Source organism: Gymnoscopelus braueri, assembly GCF_963280865.1.
Source record: "Gymnoscopelus braueri genome assembly, chromosome: 5".
Classification (NCBI taxonomy): Eukaryota; Metazoa; Chordata; class Actinopteri; order Myctophiformes; family Myctophidae; genus Gymnoscopelus; species Gymnoscopelus braueri.
Window position 1 is genome coordinate 35128536 of NC_137606.1, and position 19312 is coordinate 35147847.

The 19312-nt window shown below is 47.2% G+C and overlaps 1 protein-coding gene across 2 annotated transcripts in view; it reads right to left on the bottom strand.

Annotated features, from left to right (window-relative positions):
- The window catches only part of bcas3 (BCAS3 microtubule associated cell migration factor), a 318853-nt gene that overhangs the window by 232119 nt on the left and 67422 nt on the right, over positions 1-19312 (bottom strand). For both annotated transcript variants that reach the window (XM_080427841.1, XM_080427840.1), the window contains exons 14-15: positions 12616-12749; positions 1993-2320 (exon numbers count right to left, since the gene is read on the bottom strand). In XM_080427841.1, the coding sequence (XP_080283967.1) occupies positions 1993-2320; positions 12616-12749 (462 nt within the window). The remainder of the gene's footprint in view (positions 1-1992; positions 2321-12615; positions 12750-19312) is intronic.

The following is a 19312-nucleotide window of genomic DNA, read 5'->3' on the forward strand; positions in this document are numbered from 1 at the left end:
TACTGATACATCTGGGGAAATCTAAAGTCAGTGTCGGCCGGGCCTAGAACAGCAAAGCAAACCAGAGCTAACAAACCTACTCCCACTAATAACGCCCCAATATGAAAGACGGCCCCAAAAGTCTTTGCATTGGTTCTGCAATACAGTTATTTAAATCTCTGTATTGTTTCCACTCAGTTTTAGGCCATCTATCTAAAAGAATCTCTGTGAGTGTGTGTCCACAAGTCTGCTGCGTAACATCTGACTGATCACTTCAAACTTGGCGTGCATATTGTCAAGGACCTGAGGGAGTGATGTGCAGAGTTGTTAGTCGGTCGGAACGGCGGTTGTCCAGAACCGTCGTGCGGCAATGGATCAACATATATGGATTTCCCTGAAGAATGCGCAGATTATTTGTGTGTGTCTGTTGTTTTTGTGTGTGTGAGAGTATGACATCCATATTTAGATGTGGCTGACAGCTGACACGGAGGACCGTGGTTTGAGCACGGATGACTCATCATGTCCTCATCATGATGATCGGAAAACAAATCTCTGTTATCTGTCTGTGTCCCTTTTATGCCCACTAGGTGATCCCTGATGTCATCAACATGACGTCATACACTGACACCATAAACTGGCCTCCAAGTACTATGATTATGGGTAATGCACTAAGACTCGTGACAATGGGTAGAATAATGTTCTCTGACAACGGGTACAAACCATAGACTGTATAAAAAGAATGGACAGCGTCACGCCATTGGTTTCTACAGACCGTAAATGAAGCCGATTTTTCAGGAATGTGCAATCCGCCATCTTTAATATATACCAAAGGGCACGTCGGAAATCAAAACACTATTGCTTGAGACCAGACACGTGACCAAAGCGGGGGCGGGTCAACCAGACATGTGACCAGGAATGCTATTGGTTGGGTAGCTTGTCAATCAAGAGCGGGGGCGGGGAATGAATGCTATTGGTTGTGTAGCTTGTCAATCAAGAGCGGGGGCAGGGAATGAATGCTAATGGTTGTGTAGGTTGTCAATCAAGAGCGGGGGCGGGGAATGAATGCTATTGGTTGGGTAGCTTGTCAATCAAGAGCGGGGGCGGGGAATGAATGCTATTGTTTGGGTAGATTGTCAATCAAGAGCGGGGGCGGGGAATGAACGCTATTGGTTGTGTAGGTTGTCAATCAAATCATCCCGCCCCTCCTGGAGCATAGCCTACTTTATCGTCAATTTTCAAATAAATGGGACCATAATTTAACAAAACGCATATCATGATGATTGAAAGGAGACTTTAAACTAGCGACTGGAAGCATATAGTATTTATGACAATTTTTATTAAGGTAAGAAAATCTAGTCTAAAGTTTGTCAAAAACCCATCCGCTTACAATGAGAGAATATTCTTTCTGACACCTGCAGGGGTAAAACAGCGCCATAAGGGCCATTCACATGAACTCTCTCTCTTCCGTATCGGCTTCAATGTAAATATGTTAGGCTGGCCCCTTGGTACAAACCAAGCCCCCAGAACCCGGTGGTTGCATTGAAGCGCATTGGACATGCTGGCCATTGACAGGTACTGCAGCTAAAAACGGCTGGGGCCACTGTACATGAACGAGCGAAAACGGTTTCGACCAATGGGCTCGACTCACAAGCTTGCGCACGGGGCTGCGCACCGAGGAGACGCAAAACGCGTAACAGAAGCCCCAAATAGGCCTCGCCCATCACATTTCCTAACCCGGAAGAGGCCATTTTCTTTAATGTATGACACTTTTTGAAAGTACAAAATAAAACATTAAGACCCGGTAAAGACAACACTATTGCCATATCATGATCTTATGATATCTAATATCCCAGGCGATCTCTAGTATCATATCACAATATCGTATATACTGTCATATCAATATATTGACCAGCCCTATTATGATGTCAGAAATCCCAGACACTAGCTAATCTCATAATCACCATATCAATTATAATATTGACATAATAGCTACACAACACTCCTCTTACTCACCGTGTAGCGGGGATCCCGAGGGGCTGCTGGAGAGTCCGGGGATGGGACTGCAGCGTCCTCCTATCCCCCCGCCGGCTCCCAGGACACAGCCACCCACTCCCATGCCTCCGCCGCCGCCGGCGGCCGCGGCCCTGTTGAGCTCCTGTTCGATCTCCTCCAGCCCGGCGCTCTTCTGGAAGCGCGACATGCGGTTGACCACGCGGGGGGACATGTGCGTGCGCGCGCAGGGCGGCCCTCCGTACGGGTTGATGGGGAACACGTGCGTGGTGCCCCGCAGAGTGCTGACGGCCACCCAGCGGCTGTCCTGGCTGAAGCACATGTCCTGGACCTGGAGCACACGGAGGATATCGTTTATTGATATTTCATATATTATTTCATATAATATATTTTATTATAATGTATACAAAAGTTAAATATGTTACTCCTAATAATACTTTATTTATCTATTATACAAATATTATACAATATTAAATATCATAGAAAGTCATTCAAATTTAGCAGTCTTTGTGTATCTCCGTACTCCATACTTATCTCCGTTGTTAGAACTGTGATTCTCAGAATTCAGTTCCAAACAAACCCACGGAAGTACCACTTCAAAATGAATGTTGCAGGGTCCTAGCACTGAGTATATTTTATATATAAATACAATTCCGGTAGATTTTTTTGTGTAATTTTGGTAAAAGTTTTGGGGACAGACACTCAAGACTAAAAGTGGTGCTACATTTATGTGCAATGGTTAATGTGAAAAATATATCAGTGAAAGATGATATTGTTTATTTGAAAATGCAATTACACAGTATCACTTTAAAGTATCATTTCGTATATTTGGTTTCAATGGAGATTTTAGAGTGGATGGAAGAGGATGGTAGGGGTAGAGGAGGCAGATGAAGGTCAGGATGGAGGGAAGGTAGAGAGGGACAGAGTGTGGGGGGACAGAGATGACGTAGGTAGGGGACAGAGATGGAAGTCGTATGGTAGAGTTAGATAATAGAGATGGCAGAAGGGTAAGTGACAGACGTGGATAGGAGGCCGAAGAGAGTAAGAGGACAGAGACATAATGGAGGTGAGAAAGTTATAGACATATAGGGAGGGTATCGGGTGGGGGGGGGGGGGGGGGGGGTTGTACTGTTTTCTCATTAATACCAGGGATTTAACACTAAGCCTCTCATTTGGTTAACAATCGCGTTATTGCACTTTTGTTCAGGGTTTGCAATATGTCACGTCCACAATTACGTTGAGGGACAAACAATTTGTATACTGTCAGCAGGGAACTGCTGGGGCACCACTGAGGTCGTACAAGGACGAGGGGTCTGTGTGTGTGTGTGTGTGTGTGTGTGTGTGTGTGTGTGTGTAGGGGGGGGGGGGTTAGGCCCTGCAGGAAAAGGGCTCTTGAGGTTAACGCTCAGCACACAATGGGGTCAAAGTGACAGTCAGACAATGGCTGGGTGATGCGGGGTGTGGGCAATTAGTGAGATTGACAGTTGGTGTGCGCCTCAGAGTCTGCACCTCCCCCCCCCCCCCCCCAACACACACTTGTTTAGTGGTGTCTGGTGAGCTTGGGCCTACGCCACACACACACACACACACACACACACACACACACACACACACACACACACACACACACACACACACACACACACACACACACAAGTGTTTAGGAGTGGATTAGTACCAAAACACAGCTTGCTGAAGACTCTGGGTGGGTGAACACTTAAGTGTTATTGTGGCGTCTTCACAAGTGTTTACCCCTGACCCAATGTGACGTTGTGGAACCCAGTCATCTGCATATCCATGCAGCCAATGTCTTACTGACTAATCCCTCATGTACACAGAACTCTCCGTCACAATAACAGATGCATGGCGTAGGCACTGGACTGAATCAATCAAAGCTATAGAGGGCCAGTGATTGGTCTGATAGGAGACTTTGGAAGGGTGATTTTTTTTTTCTTTCTTCTTTACAAAAAGTCTAATCATGTACGATCTCAGGATCCACATGGGAATGGCACTGGCACGGCTCCAATGTGGAACTTGGATTTCAAGTGGCTAGCCTGTGATGCTGACGTTAGTTATCCATGACATATCAATGACGTATGACTCACAATGTGGGCAAGGTTTCAGCCTGATCAGTCCACTCCCATTGACTTCCATAATCAAATAAAAGTTTCATATTTCAAACAGTATAAACATATCTTGAAAAAAAGAGCCAAAGAAATGTGGCTCTGATTGGTCCAACGGTTTGTGAAATTAGTTCCGGACAGCTAGCTAGCCTCCTGCAGAGCCACAACCTAATAAGTAGAAATTACAAGTTACAACACTTGCCCTTGTTGAGGAATGGGGGTAAGTTACCCCTTAAATTGCTTGGATGATGAAAATCTGAAATAAAATGCATGTAAAGATGATTTTTCAGACATGTTCTAAACGTGTTCAGACAGTACAGTGTTGACAGAGTTAAGGGGGAGTAGCAGAAAGACCTGACATCATGGGACACAGGTAGGTTTGAACCCTGGACATTAGGCGTACCAACTGGTTGAGACGTTTTTATTTTATCTTTGACAGAGATGGTGCCGGGGACCTGTTTGAAAAAGGGACAATCAGTCTTTCTTGTGAAGTGTGGACTGTCTCGCATGGAACAAACACTTGAGGAGATAGCATCTCTCTGAGCATGTGAGACATGCAGGAGACCAGACAGAGATAGGATGGACCAGACAATAGAAGTGAGAGAGAGAGATGGAGAGAGAGAGAGAGAGAGAGAGAGAGAGAGAGAGAGAGAGAGAGAGACAGACAGACAGACAGACAGAGAACAAGCAAGCATGATGAAAAGTCATGATAAAGTGACTTGCTGACTTGAGAAATGAACGTTAAAAAAGAGAGAAACAGTCAATCAGAGACAGACAGGCAGACAGAAGTCAGTTAATCAGTCATTGACACAAAACGTCAGTCAAATGGCGTACACACACACACACACACACACATGCGCACACACACGTGCACACACACACAGAGGCAGACACACAGAGGCAGACAGACAGAGGCAGACAGACAAACAGGCAACAGTCAGTGAGACAGACAGACAGACAGACAGACAGGCAACAGTCAGTGAGACAGACAGACAGGCAACAGTCAGTGAGACAGACAGACAGACAGACAGACAGACAGACAGACAGACAGACAGACAGACAGACAGACAGACAGACAGACAGCTCTGTACCTGCAGGCCTGATTCATGTGTTGCCAGGACAGATTAGGTAATTGTCCCCATGCAGCAGTGACAGTTAATGGGCCATCCTCTGCATTCCAGACGGCTTCTTTACTTTACAAAGAGCCAGAAGTGGAGCAGGAGGCTACGCTGCCTGACCTATGTCCTGGCTCATTATGGATGATTTGCCTTAGAGAAAGACTACTTTGTGTGCGTGTCTAAGAGGTCATAATCATCCTGTCAGACGTAGAAATGTATGTTCTACAATCCACTGTCTAATGTAATTAATCTGACGGGAATCAGACGATGGATCACCTGGGAGGTGGGTGTGTGTGTGTGTGTGTGTGTACAAACTTAACGTGACAGATACTTGCAGATATCTTCCATATAGCGTTATCTTAATGAGGGCGGAATGCAACTGTGTCTAGTGTTTTATCTGGCTAGTGTCTGACTAACATACATAAGCACACCCGCCCACACACACACACACACACACACACACACACACACACACACACACACACACACACACACACACATGGGTCAGCCTGGACAGAAAGATTCCAGAGAGTGAGAATGAATAAGCACCCCTGTCCTGTCCTGTCCTTGTCCACAGAGGACATGATGACATCCATGACAGCTGGACAGACAGACGCTGGAGAGGAGTGTGTTCAAAGTGACACTGATGAGGGAGATTAGGGCGCTCCGCTCACCTGAGAGGAACCCCCCTGGCATGACAAGAATGCTTACTGATGGACAGAACGATAAGGACAGAGAGAGAGAGACAGCAAGCGAGTGAAAGAGAAACTAGGTGAAACTGTGCCTCTGCAAAGAGGGAAAAGTTGGGGAAAATGCAAGGAAATAAGAATTGATCTACATACTGCATTTACTATATATGAAAATAGTATATATTTCCCAGTTTTATTTGATGATAAACACAGTCAGATTCTAGATGGGGGTCTTTGACCTACGTGACCAGTGCTGTCCAGTTTGCCCTGCAACCTCCGGCCTGCGCTCCTCTACGCCTCTTTACTTCAGAGCCGCGAGGCTGCTATCAGCAGCAGCTCTGTTTACCTGGCCCGGGCCCCCGGGTCACTGGCAGCCGGCCACATGTTTGGACGCTCCGGGGAGAGATAAGGAAGCGTCCCTCCACCCATCTAAACTGGAGACTTTATCACCCAGCGGTGCTTGTGTGAGCTCGTGCGTGTTTGCGTGGTGATAACCCCGTGGCCCTATCACTAGGCTAAGGTCGGCACTCAGTGTTTACGACGGCTCAGTTCAAAGCAGGCCGAGTGGGCTGCCAGTCAGAGGACCTGCCGTTGAGTCGTACATTAACTAGAGGCAGGCACTGGATGTGTGCGTCTACCTGTATGTGTGTGTGTGTGGGTGTGTGTGTACACGCGTGTCTAGTCGATATTACTGAACCCAACAAGGCCTGCGGGCGTTTCGTTGAGTAAGCGCTGCTTGTCCTGTATTGCAAAGTCACTGTGTGAGAGGATGAAGGAGAACTCTCTGCTCCTCTGTTATGTTCTGAAACCTGATTTAAACTAGACCGATGCCAGATTTTGCCCAAAGATGTTAGACTGAAGTTTTTGCCGGACCCAGGGGGTCTGGCTTACATGAGGCTTTGTACCTGTTTTCTCCATACATGGGCATGGTCACTTTGTCCTTAGGCCCCAGCCATAAAAGTCTGTCCCCCTTTCGTCCATACATGGGCATGTTTTGTACCTGTTTTCTCCATACATGGGCAAAAAACAGGTTTTGGTCACTTTGTCCTTAGGCCCCAGCCATAAAAGTCTGTCCCCCTTTCGTCCATACATGGGCATAGACACAGGCTGACACGTCATGTGAAGTCTGGGTCTGGCAGAACCAGGTCTCCTGGTCTTGTCTATTTGACAACATTTAACTTACTAAAGGTTCGGGCCATCTAGAGTTCCGGCCCTCACGCTTACGTCGCACTGCCGATCCGACCTATATGTTTGAGTCCTCTACCGTTGTACCGTCTGTCTGTGTCCCTTTTGTGCCCATATATGGAGATCTCTATCTTTCTGTCTACCTGCGTCCCTTTTATGAACATATATGGAGATCCCTGATGCCATTAGTATATGCCTATACCCTGTATATTGGTATGCCCAAGATATGGGCATACTGGTTGGATCGGCGGTTCTGGACAACTGGATATCCATATATAAGTAGGTCAGGAGAGGCTTCTGGTCGGTATCAGCCCATAACACGGGAATCTGTCCCCATTACAATGTGCTAGACCCCTGGAAGATGGATTGCTGAGGTGGTGCGCCACACCTACCATCAGTTCCCAGTACTTCCCACACGACTTGCCGCACCCAAGCCGTGCTACTACTAATACAAGTAAGACGCGCGAACGCTGGAAGCGAACGCAGCTCGAAAATATTGTGTATTTACGGACTTGTAATCCGTGTTATTTCACCGTGATGTGGAGAGAACATTGTGTGTGTGTGTGTGTGTGTGTGTGTGTGTGTGTGTGTGTGTGTGTGGGGCAGGCTGGTGTGCATTGTCTAAATTCCTGCACTCTGGCGCACTCTGGAGGCTGCTTACAGGCAGTGCACGCATGCGAGTCACATGGGCCACATGAGCCAATGAGAGCATGAACACAGAGACGCAGAGACGCAGAGAGAGAGACACACAACCCGAGCACGGTTTCATAGTAAGCTCCACTTGCGCGGAGGGGCGCCTTCGGCGCGCCTCCTTCCGCTGCGTTCGCAACAATGAGTTGGCGGTGACCGGGATCAAACCCATGACCTTGCGGTACAAAGGCGAGAGCTCTACCGACTGAGCTACCCGGACACTAATAATATACGCCCATATATGGAAATATCGGTCGGATCGGCGGTTCTGGACAACCGCATATCCGAACAACTTCGAGTCCTTGCCGCTGTGCAAGCCGAGTTTGCATGAAGTCGGTCGGTCTCAGATATGCACATGACCATATATATGCATAGCGGTCGGATCTGTGGCTCTGGATAACGGGATCTCCATATATGCCATATATATATATGGGTTTGTTTATGGTTATGTCTGAGTCATAGTGCATGCCTATGTATGGGCATATTGGGTTTGTTTATGGTTATGTCTGAGTCAGAGTGACGAGTGAAGGATAAACAAACATAAATAACAAATACAAATAAACCTTGATGGATAGACATTTTTAATTAAGTCTATCTATTAAACTATAAATAGGCAGACTCTGAGCGTGTCCGTGTTTCCCATGCATATCTGACCGATCAGCTTCAAATTCACCATGGACCCGACGGAGTGCCGTGGCAGGTGTGAAGTCGGTCAGAGTAGTATTGATGGCATAGACCAGCCTCCAAGTACAATAATGGGTACTGCACTGCAAGCACTCTGAACAAACAACTATAAAATACACATAAACTGAACTTTATTTTATTTAACTACTAAAGCCCTGTTCAAAAATGCTATGTTTGAAAAATGTTAGGCAGAAAAAAATCAAGTTTGAAAATCTACGTCAAGCGATGGGAGTATAAATTAAGCTGAACTGTGGCTTATCTTATTGTTTATGTCCCCTTAATAAATGTACTGCCGACAATGAGGAAAATGACAAGGGAAGCTACAGTATGCAGTAATCTTAATTTAGTATAAATATGTATTTATAATAAGTCAGATCCTCACATTTACCGGCCATTCACTGGACACGACAGCATCAAGGGGACCGATGAATGTTTTATTTTTCGTCACTTTTCATCAGCTGGCTTTTAAAGATATCTATCAGCCAACAAAGCGTGGTGGGCTTTAGTGTTTCCATGTCGCAATGAGTGGCTACATGTGTTATCCAGGCCCTTACTCACACGGCCCCATGTCCTCTCTCTCTTCCAGATTATAATCAAATGTACTCTGCTACTCCACATGAAAGAGCCCAGGCTGGATGGGAGTGCTGGGCGCTGTGACTGAGTGGGGCGTTTGGCTAGGCCTGCTGTGGCCCAGCGGGGAGCCTCTCGCTCTGCCGGAACCCCCCCCACACACACACTCCAAACCCACCGACCCCCCTCTCCTTCTGACCCCACTTCTTTCTCTCTTTCCTGAACTCAACTGGTACCCCACCTCGGGTTTCTACGGCGACAACCTCCGTGGGACTTTTAGTTTTAGAATGAGGAGAAAGGTCTTGCTGTTTTGCTGCAGTTGTGTTCTGAACAACTGGTGATAAGTCTGTGGTATCGCTGCTGTCGGGCAGAAACCTTGTATGTTCAAAACAGTTACTTTTCAGGAAATGGAAAAAAAATCCTGAAAAAATGTATTCCAATGGATATAATGTAGTTATAATATATATTTTCATATTTTTTTAGCCAGTGCCAGAGATTTTTCATTGAAAAAAAAAAAGTACTCAGGAGCCGAGATACAGAATTTTTAAGTTTTAAGTTAACAAGGAAGTGGATAGGAGTCTAGATCTTCGAAAAATCATATCTCCTTGGTCTTTGGGTCAAATTGAAAAAATATATTTTTTACTTCATGTAGATCTACGCGACTGGCACGTGGCGGCTTTAAATAGGTTCGCGTAGATCTACGTGATTGGCAGTGAATCAGTTAAGAGAGTTCTTTGGTTCAATATTTATCAAACACACAGACAGTATTGACCACTTTCAACCTAGTGTCAATATAGGTGAATTTTGTTTACATATGTATATGATATATCGTTGCTGTCTGGCAGAAACCAGCTAACTAAATTTTTCTGCTTTTGCATTTTTTTCTCCATAAATCAGTGCTATTGAACACCCTTTACGTCTGTGTGTTGATTAAAACAATATTGAACCAATGGAAAGTATTAAAAAGTGCTTCAGACAAAACCAGCTAACTCCATTGGATCCTCAAACTTTCTGCTAAACCAGCTAAGTCCACCAAAGGGGGGTGGAGACTCCAGGCTCCACCCCCTTTTGACCTCCAACCTCATTGTGAGCTTGGAGGTCCATTTAGCGGTACTTATCAATGATGAACAAAACCTCCTAACTCCACTTTTTGTTTTGTTTTTGTCATTTCCTGAAAAACAAACATTTTGGTCTGCTGTCTGGTTTCTGCCAGACAGCAGAGATATATATATATATATATATGTGTGTGTGCTTTTTACCAATTTTTCTCCCCAATTTAGTTGTTTTTTTGCCAATTAATTCCTCCCCACACACATGTGTGTGTTGTTACTGCCGTTGTATCCTATTGACTCACCAGTGAGGAGCCTCCACCGGGAGGACGTCGAGCCATCGTGCTACTCCTCCCGCTCAACACCCTGTGCCGCCCCAACCCGTGGGAATACATGCAGTGGCCCCCCCCCTGCCCGGCTTCCCTCCCCCAAACACGGGTATAGACGCCGCTCCACACAAAGCCGTATGCACCACGGTGGATTCGAACCCACAACCTCTGCGATGACACCCGAGTGCCTAGGTGAATATTTAAAAACATTTTCACATTTACTCAAAAACTGAAAAGTTTGCTGATTTACAAGCTCACACGGCATCACATAAACCACCTGTTGTGGGCTTGTACGTGGGCTGTTATCACTACTTTTGAGCGACACTGTCATATGACAAAGTCAGGCATTCATTTACGAGGAAAAGTTGGAATGGAGACACGAGGTTTCTGCCCGACAGCGGTAACATATACAGTACAGAGTCTTTCTGTCCTAAATTTGACAGGAATACTACGGCTGGCTCTCAAGACTGACTGAATCCAGAGTTGATCATATTTCAGGAATATTAAGATCATAAGAGCACTCAGTCAGGAAAGTTGATGGTTCTTAATACAGTCAAGAGACTGGTGCTGAATGAAGCTCGCTGCTGGCCATAGTTCCTGTGGTCCGGTTTCAACTGGGATCTAAGCGTGGTCCCAACACATCCACAATCCAACACATTCTGAGGCACCATTTTAATGGTTACAATTTTTCACTGGGAAGCTCTGCTTAGCCTCAGAATTCAATTAGCCAGGGGAGAGAGAGGGAGAGAGAGAAGGGACGGGGGGGGGGGTTGGAAAGTGGCATGTCAAAAAGAATCCATCCCTCCAGATAGCATCTCTATTTGATTTTCCTCACCACTGTGTGTGTGTGTGTGTGTGTGTGTGTGTGTGTGTGTGTGTGTGTGTGTGTGTGTGTGCACAGGAAAGACAGGAGTGGAGAAAGAAAGCGGAACACATACACACACACACACACACACACACAAGGCAACACATGAAGAAAACAGAGCAGTTTGTCATTGAATGCTATTTGAGCCTGGCTACGGCCTATTTCTCTTACAAATTGTCTCGGCTATAAACGTGTTTGCTTTGGAAGCCGATGAATGGAGGTGGCCAGCGGGGGAACCATGCACAGCATCCAGGCAGCTGTGAGTGCAATGAGTTGCTGCTACATCAGTCTTTAGATCAATTGGGGGTGGGGGGGGTTCACGCCCTGCCCTGTTTGTGTTCCTGTCCCCTCCGAGTGAACAACAACACACATGCATGTGCGCGCGTGCACATACACACACACACACACACACACACACACACACACACACACACACACACACACACACACACACACACACACACCCACCCACCCACAGGGAACAACCTGCCGGGCGGGCGAGAACAACAGAGGATCACACCCATGTTTATGGTACAAGACTTCCTAATTATGAACTCACACTCAAAACACATGCAAGCTCACACGCTCGGACACACGCAAACACGCTGGAACTCACATACAGATAGTAAAGAGTAGGAAGAGGGTTAGAGCGACAGAGAGAGAGAGAGAGAGTGAGAGATGGCTAAAGATACCCATTATCCCTCCCAAACAAGAGAGGGTTTTGGTTTGATGTAAGAAGTGAGGCTGGCGGCTGATGCTCACCAGTGTCACCTCAATGACAGTGTTTAGAGAGCCGCAGAGTGGATGAAAGGCCTTCTGCAGGCTAAGCCACATGCTAACGTCCAGCGTCACAGCAGAGAGGCTGGCCCGCTCGCCGTGGTGGGTGGCCCCCTCCTCCGTGCATCCCCATCCCCAACGCCCACCTCCACACACCATGGTGATGGTGTGAATGTATGTGTTTGTGCGTTAACCACTTAAATATTATACCCTGTATACTTTGTTGACCGGTGTCCCCCAGGGGTCTATAGTAGGCACCCTCCGTTTTACCTTCTACACCAAATCTGGTGACAAAAATAGCGAATCTACAAGCTCACAATGTGTATTCGCCCCCAGAATAGGTAGCCCACACTAGGGTTCATGTAACGCTTTGCTGTACACGGATACAGGAAGTGGGAACAGTTTTTTCAATTGTCTGCAGCACTCTTTGTAACTTTGATGACTATCACTTATGTCATTGGAATTAGGGGACATATTGGTGTGTGTGTGTGTGTGTGTGTGTGTGTGTGTGTGTGTGTGTGTGTGTGTGTGTGTGTGTGAGTGAGACCTTGGCCTCAGTCTCTCCACGGTGCAGAGTGTAGAGGTGGTGCACAGCGCTCTGTGAGGACGCCCAGGGGTGTGTGAGGACCTGGAAGACATGGAAGTCATGTCCCTGTGTGTCGGCCGTCACCAGCAGCATGCCTGGAACACACACACACACACACAGATTAGTTGTCATTCCTACCACATGAACCTTATACAGTAGGTTCACCACTTGCATCCTAAGCCAGAAAGTGCAGTTTCACTTCATTTAATTTTGCCCGTGTATAAAACATTGATAAACCAAACGATCTACAAATCAATAATTGATGTCACTTACAGTAACACTGTTTGTTGGTATTTATTTTATCGAACATGTAAAGAGACTCCCACTCAATTTCAAAACAGCATATAAACAATACAGTGAACACAAAAACAATGTTGTGACTGAGCCACACTCGTATCAGGCCTACTATGCCTTTAAAACAAACAAACAAGCTCATTAAAACGAGGCAAGGCTATCGTTTGTCACAGTTGTAAAACGCAGCCTTGATGCCTCACATCATAATTTGCTCTCTGGTCGAAGTCGTGGCCCGAGTCGTCTGCTGCCGCTCGGGGACAAGGACAGTGTGAGTCTGTGGTGTTTTTGTCTGTATGCGAGAGAGACACTGTGTATCTATGTATGTTTATGTGCGAGTGTATGTCTGCGTGCGTGTGCGCGCAACATAAATCTGCCCCGACGCAGAACCGCAGCTCTCGGCTCGAGTGTAACCCCTACTGACAGGCCCATTCATTTAGTCCCGTTTTATTTGAAGCTCGTCGAGCTCCAGAAAGTATAGGCTCTTACCGTAAACAACACGCTCAACAAACCACAGCAGAACAAACCCACAGCTCCACTGGCTCTCTTGCTGGTCCAACGGGGCCCTAAAGGATGTTCCTTCTGAAGCCTGCGAGATGTCGCAAATGGCTCCAGAGACAAAAGCCGTAAGTCAAAGCGCCAGGAGACGCATCACCGATGCACGCGGAGAAGGATTAGGACGGTTTACAAAAAAGCCTTTGCCTTTTTGACGAGTCCCAGCCATAACTGACATGAGGGTAATTAGTAATTTTCATCTGAGTTTTTTTCCCCATGGAAGCTTTTATGTGGAAGATGCAGTAGGTTTTAATTAGTGGCCAGGCTTTATTGGGTGGCATGTCAAATGTGAAAAGAGGAGGCTGGAATGGCATAAGATTAAAAGGATTCTGCAACACGTGCGAGCGGAGATGGAAAACACACCCTCTCTCTGCGAGGAGAAAAAAAAAGTATCCGAAGCCGAATTATTTTGCGCAATCTTCCATCAAACTTTGCAAAGCTTCAAAGCTTTTTTTCTTTCTTTCTTTCTTTCCAAAACGGCAGTGAATGCCAGTTCTGCATCGAGATGATGAGAAGACGGACTGACTGCGAGGGATAAAGAGATGAATGAGGGATGGGTGAAGCAGGAGATGAGAAGAGGGGTCATGCAAGATTATTGAAGAGGAGGAGGAGGAGGAGGAGGAGAGGAGGGGTGAAGCAGAGCGGAGCATTAAGACAGCGGTTAGCTATTCATGCTGTATCAGAGCGACCAGAAACCCAGAGCGCTCAGGCCCTGGGCCTGTAAACTGTAGAAACCCCACGCCCCAAACGAGGTGCCAAGCCGCAAGAAGCATTTGCGTCAACTGGGAATGGGGAGAAAAAAGGGACTGGGCCCTTCTAATTATAGAGTCTGGAAACGGAAGCACAGGGTGATTAGGAGTTGAGGCGCTGCGGTCTGTTTATCTGGGAGCTTCCTCTCTTTCTCTCTCTCTCTCCCTCTCTCTCTCTCTACCACCCTCCTCTCTTTCTTTCTTTCTTCCTCCTTTCCCTGTATGGGCCCATCCCGCCCACCGAGCGGCTGGAGAGTCTGGCCCCTGTTTTTTTTTTTGACAGATGAGGCTTGGCCACAGCGTTCTGGCCAGGCACGACGTTTCTCTTCTGCTGATGGGACAAGTCTGCGCTCCAAAAAAGCAACAGAGCGCACAGGGGGCAGGCCGCGCAGGGAGCTGGGCGAGCGCGCGAGCGCCGGAGGACCGGAGGCTTTTGTGGCCTTGTTGAAATACAGAGGCCCTGGCCGAGAGGCGTCAGTCGGTTAGCCCACGAGAGGGACAAATTAAAAAGCAGCCGTGCCGCTCCGCGGGTGTAAAGAGAGGGTTTCGGGGAAACCTGAGGCAGGCCAGAGCTGGGTTTGACACGTCCTATTTATAACACCTCGTCCCCGGGGTTGGAGTGTTATTTACGACGTCTTGGTACCAAACGCGCTGGCACACACACATAGACGTACGCTCAACTGCAAGGGATGACCTCTAATTTGCCATGTGTGCGAGACATGCGTCCATACGGGACGTGAGGGGGGAGTGATATAATCATTTCCATAAATATCGCCTCACGCTTTCTTCATCTTTTTCTTTTTTTCCCCCCCCGCCCCCCAAACCTTTTCGCTCCCCAAAAAACGTTCTTGTTTTGTTTTGCTGCAGCCTCTACTGTCACGTCTCTGACCAGACAAACACAAAACATCTGCTCTATCCCATTAATACTGGGAGGATGTTTCATTTACAAAGTGGCTGGGATACAGCTTTTTTCCTCTGCAAAGTCAGAGAGGGAGAGAGCGAGAGAGCGAGAGAGAGAGAGAGAGAGCGAAAGAGCGAAACAGAGAGGGGAGTTCTCCCACTTGGCAACACAAAGGGCCACAACAAAAGTAGTCCACTTTCTAATTAACAACACTAGTCTCTGAAAAAAAGCTTTGAAAATGGAGAAAATCCCAAATTATAACCATGTGGATGAGGACACTGGGGATTCAGATAGCTTTGCTGTTACCGGGACGCATAAACTTCACAGCAAATGAGCCCAACACACAAATGAAAGACCAGCTTTTGTCTTTGAGGGTTGCCAATGTTATGGAAAGGACAGGACCGTGTGTGTGTGTGTGTGTGTGTGTGTGTGTGTGTGTGTGTGTGTGTGTGTGTGTGTGTGCGCACGCACATATTGTCCCACACACGTGTTACAGTACATATATAGTATATTCTAAACTGTACCTCTGTGTACGTGTAAGCAATAGCATGCAAGCGTCTGCGTACAAAAGTTATTGCCGTGTTAATGTAGCAAAGTAAGTACATACACGTACTTTGTGTGTACTGTATGTGAGCGTGTTTAGCCAACATGCGCCTTAGTTTATGCATACTATATCTGTGCATGTGCACGTGCGTGCGAGCGGTGGTCTCCATTGGCTGCATCACGCTGGGCTTATCAAGGTGTTTATGAAAGCTGGTGGAAACACACACACACACACACACACACACAGGAGCAGTACATAAAGTCGGCCCCAGCCTCAGATCAAAGCCACCCACTCATCCAGACCGCTCTGAGATCAGTGGGTCCCCCAGGCCAACACCCCTCCACCTCTCTCTCTGCAGCACAAACCATTAAGATAAGTCAGGGTGGGGGTGCATGCTCATATATACCCCCCTCCCCTCCACTTCACAATCTCTCAGTCATGTACACGCACACGCGCACACACACACACACACACACACACAGGGTCGCTCTGCGGTCAGTAAGTTGTTAATCTTTTACAGGCAAAAAGTGAAAACTCCTGAAGCTTAACCTGTTGAATTCAATAAAGACATGACTGAACCTTGTGATGAACATCATTCACACTGTCAATAACACCCAGGGAGGAAGGGAGGGAGAGAGAGAGAGAGAGAGAGAGGGGGGGGGGAGGAGGGAGGGAGGTAGGAATATATAGATGGATGGTAGGATGGATCACTGATAAGTGGATAGGTGGATGGATGGTTGGGTATATGAATGGATGGATGGATGGACAAATGGATGGTATGCCCACTATCTACAGAAGGGAAGATGAGGCGCGTTCTCCTAGCTAACCTTAAGTCTTCTCATCACCGCCAACACTGTACCACACTATCATGACAGCAGCTTTATTCATGGTGCCCACCGTGAATAAAAGCTGCTGTCATGTACCTCCCTGGTACCATGGAGGGCAGTGGGCACCAGGGAGGGCAGAGCGGGCGCGGAGCCTGGAGCCGTGCTGCGAACCGCTATGGTTTGGACGAACCTCCCAGGATTCTCTTAACTCCCTCGACCACATCCACAAGTCATCTTACAACAAGGACGGAGGGAGGCGGAAAACAGGGGGATAGAGGGATAGAGAGAGAGAATAAAAGCATAGAGAGAAAGAGAGCGCATGAAACAGAGAGAGTGAGGGAGAGAGAAAAGTAGAGAGAACCAGAGAGGGGGAGAGGGGCGGGGGGAGGTGCTCATGGTTCATTTGATGTACAGCGGACTGAAACTGAGGAGTGTGTTTTTCTACGCGCTTCACAGACAGACCACCAGTGAGTGCTCAGATATTAATAGATATGAACAAGAGGTGTGTGTGTGTGTGTGTGTGTATGTTTATGTGTATGTGTGCACGCGCGGTTGACCTAGCCGAGAGGCTGCCATTAGTTTAATATTAAGATGTTGGAACGCAGGCACTTTTAACAAGGCGAAACCGGGCCGTCTTTCAAGTGGTGCCGACATACTTAGGAGGTGCAGGGAGCGTGGAGGTCAGGTTCACACAGCGTGACTGTGGGTGAGGCAGGACTCGCAGCACACCACCTAAACCCCCTTTTATGGTACATTTACATATTTGCACACTTCCACGCTTGAACTGTTTCAGAGTAGAGGGAGTTGATTTGTGCATCCGTCATCGGGGCTGCAGAAGGCAGTTCAGTCCAACGTGCACGCCAACGCGCACACCGACGTGTACCTCAGAGTCCCGACAGCACTAGCTTTCCGACATGGATACAAACAAGTTCTCACGACAGCTTAGCCGAGAGCTTTAACGCCATCCGTCTTTAGACAGGAAAAGAAAAGAAAAAAATAGCGGCCAAACACAATATCCCGATGAAGAGTTTGAGACTGTGAGCATTATTTAATCCTTTTCTCTGAGCTAGAAGACAGACAGTGGAGCAGCAGAGGTAATCTCACTGCGTTTTAACATGCTCCTTTATGTTCTGTTAACTAATGAATCCCCTCAAACATTCCCCACCGCTGGACGCTGATCAGATTTCACGCAGCTCTGTTGGAGCCGTTGATATGAGAAAAAAGAGGCGGATGGGAGGGTATATAGGGAAAGGATAGGGTAGTGTGTGTGTGTGTGTGTGTGTGTGTGTGTGTGTGTGTGTGTGTGTGTGTGTGTGTGTGTGTGTGTGTGTGTGTGTGTGTGTGTGTGTGTGTTCACTCTCTTCTACATTCTAATTTACTATATCCTTTCTTCTCTGTGGAGAATGTTACAAACGTGGCAGTGAACAAACCAAAGATGAATTCACAGCGTGTAAAACTTAGCAACTCACCTCTTCCTAGCCAAGACCCCCCCCCCCCCCACACACACACACATCATAAAAACATCACACATGGCCTGTGTGTTGCAACGATGCATGCGTGGGCTGTGGGTGACTCCAACGTGGTGAGGTGTCTGGAGTGTGACTGAGGTTGGTGGTAGAAAGGGGAGTAAGGCACGTTGAATAGAACAGAATGAACTGAATGCGTGTGTGTGTGTGTGTGTGTGTGTGTGTGTGTGTGTGTGTGTGTGTTGGGGGTGGTAGAGTAAGGTTTGGCCTCGAGTTTTTCCTTTGCCTCGACTCATGGTCACTGGCCCAGGCAAACATTCTTCACAGCTCTTATCCTTCTGACCAATGCTAAATAATATCACACATACTGTTAATAAAAACAAAAAACCCTGCTTGCCGTCCATGTTGTCCATATTTATTTGGCCTTTTCCCCCTTCCTCATCTATACCCAGCCAAGTGCGTTCATTCTCCTCCTCTACATCCCTATCTCTGTTTCTGTGACCCTTCAGGCCTATCTCGACTACTGTCCCAACGCTCCTTCAGGCCTCTATGTCCCCACACCCTCCCGTCTGATCCCTGAATGGTTTTACAGGCCGCTGGACCCCGCGTGCCCCCCCCCCCCCCCTCTCTATCTCCACTTTGCAGGAGGGTAGCGCAGCCGCTTTACCACCTATAGCATGGAAACGCTGTAAAAATAGCCAGGCGGCCAGCACCGGCTTTTACAGCCTCTTGGACAAACAGTGGGAGAGCGTGGCTTGATGGAAGCTCTGTGTGTACTCTGTAAATACAGCAGGGAGGTTTTTGCAGAATGCTGAATATTCACACTGTGGCCGGTCGGCTAGCTGGCTGTGATGTCTGCTACTTTAGTTTCATGTCAAAGGAACACGAACGGACGGGAGACCACGTTCGGAATCAGGTACAGATTTTTTGCCTGAAGCCCTCTTAACCCATTAAGACCGGGAAAACATCTGTGTGTCATTTTTAGATTTCTTTGGCTATTCAAAAATAGCAGATCAACAAGCTCATAGCGCGCCGCGCTATGCGCTTGTAGATCTGCTATTTTTGAAAAATCGTGAAAATGTATACATGAACATGAACATTTTAACTCAAATCTTTGCTTCTGGGGGGGTTCTAAAAATGTCTTACATTTTTTGAGCTTGTATATCTGCTATTTTTTAATAGCCAAAAAAATCTAAAATGACACAGATGCGTTCCCGGTCTTTAAGGGTTAAAAACTACTTATATGGAGACACTTGGACAGAGTCGCAACACCCCAATGATTCTACCAGTCTTAGACCTCACTCCAGACCGTCGCTATATTTAAA